The sequence below is a fragment of the Pseudochaenichthys georgianus genome, chromosome 21 (assembly GCF_902827115.2).
Source record: "Pseudochaenichthys georgianus chromosome 21, fPseGeo1.2, whole genome shotgun sequence".
Taxonomy (NCBI): domain Eukaryota; kingdom Metazoa; phylum Chordata; class Actinopteri; order Perciformes; family Channichthyidae; genus Pseudochaenichthys; species Pseudochaenichthys georgianus.
In genome coordinates this window covers 35,200,744-35,205,651 of record NC_047523.1, presented here as the reverse complement: position 1 = coordinate 35,205,651, position 4,908 = coordinate 35,200,744, and the positions used below count along the sequence as shown (strand labels likewise).

The window sequence follows — 4,908 nt, the reverse complement described above, 5'->3', positions numbered from 1 at the left end:
TAAGAGGCGCTGCTGGTTATCTGTGGAGCGAGCAGCGGAGAGGCAGGAGGGGAGCTTCTGGGAAACAGCAGCTGTCTCTTACTAAGAACAGCAACTCTCCCTCTCTCCAGCCTGGATGCTGCAATATCAGGAAAGTGAAGAGGAGGTACCACACGGGAAAGTTACAGCCGCACCGCAAGAGCTCATAATTAACTGTCTATAACAAGCTTGGCTAGAAATAGTAATTCATAAGTGTGAGGACCTGCACCTCCGTCACATTTGGCAGGGAGGGGGGGCCGGTAGTAGCTTCCAGGATTCCTCGAACTCCCAAAGGGGAGAGGAATCCCACTGGCAGACGTGAGCATTTCTCTCTCGACATACCAGCTGCACTCTGCGCTCCCATGACCACAAAAGGGGTTCAAACACTGTGTGGTAAAGAGAGGACAGGAAGTGACTCCGCTCCCCACACATGTAAGGTGGCGGGGCACCGAAGATATCACCTCCAGGGGAAAAAGAAAAAGAGGATAATTATAGTTCGAGAGCCAGTCAGTGAGCTGCGTCAGAGGAGGATCCCGTTTCAGGTTCGCGGTCGAGCCTGCGATGCTTGTGAGGGACGCCATGTGCTGCTCCTTTTTAGGGAAGGGTCTCCCAGCCGGCCTCGCTCCAGGCAGCGAGGCCGGCCTCCCGTCAGAGAGCTTCCCACAATGGCCATAAGACTGACATCTGGAGGTCACAGGTGAGGCTTTGGAAGAGACTTAAAAACACAGAGGAACATAAACTCCTCAGACACACAGGAGCCATCTTTCTGAGGGCCGAGCTGTCCCACTCGGAGCCCGTCTCGACTGCAAAGTACAGGTCTGAGTAAACTGGATACGGGGGGGGAGGAGTGGAGCTCGTCCTACACTGAAATTCACAGTGGAAAATAAAAATATACACGTTTTTTTTGCATCTCCTGCACTGTTTACAAATCACAGGCACTGTCGGCGTATCAGGGAGACTACAAATGTATGCAAGAGATATTTACATGTCTAAATGAATTAAAAATAAATGGACTCCGCTCGCTTCCCTCTTCATATCTGACAAAGTTATTAGTGTAACACCTTTTTTCCCCTCCCCAGTGAATCAAACATATTTATAACACTGGTGCTCTGCTTTTTTTGGGGCTCGTCACCTATTATATATCCCCTACCCCAATAATACCATTTTTAAATATTTTACATTTTTTTCTGCCTTTCACATTTGTATTATTTGTTTTACTAAATCACAGGAGAAACACATTTTAGGCTACAAGATCATTTTCATCCCTTTTTCAAAAACATAGCCAGTACTTAAATGATTGGGCCGTACATCTGGAGGTTAAGGCACAACACATGAAAAAAGAAAAAAATTAAGTCTAAACACTTAAAAATTTCACTTTCTATTGAATGACCTAGACAACTCTGAAGATGAGGAATGAGAAAGTATTCCAAAAACAAAGCAAAACACCTGTCCACTTAAATATAATTGTGCCTTGAGAGGAACTTTGTATTTATTGCCTCAATATATTTTTTTTCAGATTTTTTAAGTCCTTCTCTTGTCTCCCTCTTTTACGTCCGTCCACTTTATGTCAGTTACATGGCAGCCATGTTGGAATGTTCTGGTTAGCCACATAGTAGTTGCTGAAGTTGTGGTCTCGGACGTAGGGCGCCGGCTGATAGTAGCAGGTGACGCAGGACGCGTCAGGGATAGCGTTCTGCTCAGCCAGCACTCTGAAGGCCATCAGCGAGATGAGGTGCAGCGTCTGCCTCCGCTCGTGCCCCATGAGGCACACCGTGCTCTCGTTAACGACGCGCCGCAGGATCATGAGGTAGTCGTACTTGCTCTTCTCCTCGCCCACAAAGTGGCTCTGCAGGTAGGCCTCCACCTTGCGCTGCTGCTCACCAATGTCAGGGAAGTCAATGAAGAAGCGGGAGCACATGTAGCGCTCCAGGGCCTTGAACTCCTCCTCGCTGGCAGGATGGAAGTCCCTCACCAGCAGATTGCAGTATTTCAGCAGGCCGCCGCCGCGGATCTCCTCGGGCCGCTTGGTGGCGATGAGTTTGTCCCGCAGGTGGCCCAGCGCCAGGCTGAAGTCCCCGTACACACTCTCCCCGCTCACTGTGGGGTGGAAAGCCTGAGACATGGGCGTCTGTGCCAGCTCGTAGTAGGAGAGCATGGAGTCCAGCACGATCTGAAAGGAGTCCACACTGAACTCAAACTGCCGGCGTATCGAGTCCACAAACTTCAGCTCCACATTGCGCCCGTTGTTGTTGGAGAGGGAGATCAGACTCCAGCGGTCCTGCTCTGTGTTGACTTTCACCAGCTTCTGCACGTAAGCCTCTTTGAGAGTCATGGATGTGATTTTCTCCTTGTTTACACCCTCAGGCAGAAAGTCCAGCAGGGTTCCCAGCACCACGTCCTTAATGAGCCTGTACTCTGACTCGTGCGGCATGTCCACCCTGAAGATAACGTCCAGGTCCTTGTAGCTCCAGCCAACATCCTGCACCAGCACGTGGCTGGCTGTGGAGCCGTTGAGCCGGACGTCCTTCACTCGGATGCCCCTGCGCTCCAGGCGGGAGCGCACCCGGGCCACGATGTCCTTCAGCCGCACTTCGAGGGTGGGGAAGTTCCCCCGTCCGTGGACGGGCACAACCTCCGTCAGAACTTCATTCAGCCGGCTCACCTGCTCCCAGGTCAGCACACTGACGGAACAACTCTTTGATTCCTCCTTGTTATCCATCTTCTCACAAAGTTCAGATTAACTGGGGAGGCAGGAGAGAAAACAGATGTTAGTTGTGACTTTTAAACGGGACATAAACCAAGCAAAATACACAATCACTATTCTAAAATCATTTTCTTTGAACATGGGAAATGTATTAAATATATAATCGATACATTACACATACATTTTAGTGAAGCATGTCGTTACACCTACAGCAGACATTAAAAAAAAATACAAGTACTAAAAACCGTAAATACATATTCCACAGTAAAAATATATATCTACATGCATACAATATAAATACACGCTAGAATAGATCAAACTACTTCAATTAAAATGTATATAAAGAATGCTGTATACATTAAACAATTAGTGGAAAAAAACCAAAATATAACTTCCGGCTTCACTGTTGAATTATTGTCACTAAACAGTAGCAGCATCATGACCCATTCAGCACGAGCACAGCTGAATGTGAGCACGAGACAACCTGCTCGCTCACTCTGACACACACACTGGAGGACAGAGCGCGTGAGGCTTCTAGAACACCGCGAGCCTGGCTTTTATTCCAGAACTGCTGAGAGACAAACACACCAACTAGATTTAAAGTAAATAGACAACTAAACCCAGGGTTTTCAAAAAATAACAACCCCAATAACAGAGATGGGAGAAGTACTCAGATCGTGTACTTAACAAAAGAGTACCAGAGTGAAGGAACACTCAGTTACAAGTAAAAGTCAGGCTCTCAAAATGTTACTCAAGTAAAAGTATTAAGGCATTAGCATAAAAGGACTCATTTTGCAGATTGACATATTTCAGACTAATGTATCACCACCTGTTTTGATTATACTTATGGATGCATTCATGCGTTTATCAAAACTGAGAAACGTGGAGCTAGTTTTAATCACTTTGTATACTGCAGGGTAGCTTGTGAATGTTACTACAGGTTTAACTCTTATTCAAGTGTTAAAAATACAGCACTGTCCAATATACCAGTAATCGTGTCACACGTTGTCAAAAACATCATAATTTGTTCCAGCTGATTTATCAATTGGGCCGTGACGAGTGCAGCATTTCGGTTTTACGTAAACCGCTAACGTCTCCATGGTTGCTAACGGCTGTCCGCTACAGTAACTTTTGTAAACCATGAATGCGTTTTAAACTAACGGTAACTCTTGTTGCCATAAAGATAAGTAGGACGAGTGAAGTTTGACTCAATATGAAAACATATGCCGACGAATCTGAGAATCTAGCAAAGTCACGTTTAACATACGCACTGGAATAATGAAGAAAACTAAAAAAAAAAGTACTTAATACGTTAACATATCCCAACCAACATCACGTTTCGAATAATGCCTACGACTAGTTACACTTTTAAAAAGCGAATGTCATGTCACATGTCTATCCTAACATGTGGAGTTAAAACATGGCTTCTTTCTGGACATAATCACACAAATGAACTGTAAAAGTAGTACATACATTTTCAAAAACGTCCTCTGAAAAGCACTCAGTCAGAAAAAGAAGATGTTAACTTGGATTTCGTGCAGACACCTCCTCATAATCCACTTGCTGGGAGACAAACACATGCGGTCGGTGCTGCAGAACAGTCTCTATTTGAACCTTCTGCAGTAAGACACGCCCGCTTTATAAAGCCGAAGCACGACCCACTGAAACAAATGCACCGCCGTAGCATAACACAGTCCCCTCTATTTATATGTAGCGTGGCTTTTACAAATTAAAAGTTCACTATTAAAATAGTAAATGTAATATGCTATAACTTATATGTTTTACATTTAACATAAAACACACATGTTTGTATATTTACCAAAAGAATAGTCCAACTCTCATCATCAGCAAGTCACACAGGCGTGAAATCGTTGAGTTTGATTGTAGCAATGCGCGGAACGAAGCATCTGATTGGTCGACGAGGTTTTTGCGTTGCCAAGTAACCAGGGTCGTCTCCATTCAGCCGGCGTTCTCTGACGTTTCATTTGAAAATCAGCTGTTTTTGTTGAAAATTACACTGGTTTATTTGAACTTTAAATAATATTACATTCTACTCTGTTATTATTTTTAGATGAATAAAGATTTGAAAAACACTCCCACACACAGAAGTTAACCCAAGATAAATACTGCATAATATAATCAATCAATCAATCAATCAATCAATCAATCAATCAATCAATCAATCA

At 44.5% G+C, this 4,908-nt stretch overlaps 1 protein-coding gene across 2 annotated transcripts; it reads right to left on the bottom strand.

Annotated features, from left to right (window-relative positions):
* Window positions 1-1,472: 1,472 nt before the first annotated feature.
* tent5c (terminal nucleotidyltransferase 5C) lies at window positions 1,473-4,631 on the bottom strand. 2 transcript variants are annotated; one of them, XM_034109745.2, is made up of 2 exons: window positions 4,542-4,631; window positions 1,473-2,759 (listed from the first exon to the last, which is right to left on the bottom strand). In XM_034109745.2, the coding sequence occupies exon 2, from the start codon at window positions 2,735-2,737 to the stop codon at window positions 1,586-1,588; it is 1,152 nt and encodes a 383-aa protein (XP_033965636.1). In that variant the 5' UTR covers window positions 2,738-2,759; window positions 4,542-4,631; the 3' UTR covers window positions 1,473-1,585. The 2 variants fall into 2 exon arrangements, with proteins under 2 accessions (XP_033965636.1, XP_033965635.1); XM_034109744.2 differs by lacking the exon at window positions 4,542-4,631 and adding an exon at window positions 4,196-4,342.
* Between the last annotated feature and the right edge of the window lie 277 nt (window positions 4,632-4,908).

Excerpts from the sequence above, each read along its gene's own strand:
- tent5c (XM_034109745.2), bottom strand. The coding sequence starts at position 2,737 with ATGGATAACAAGGAGGAATCAAAGAGTTGTTCCGTCAGTGTGCTGACC.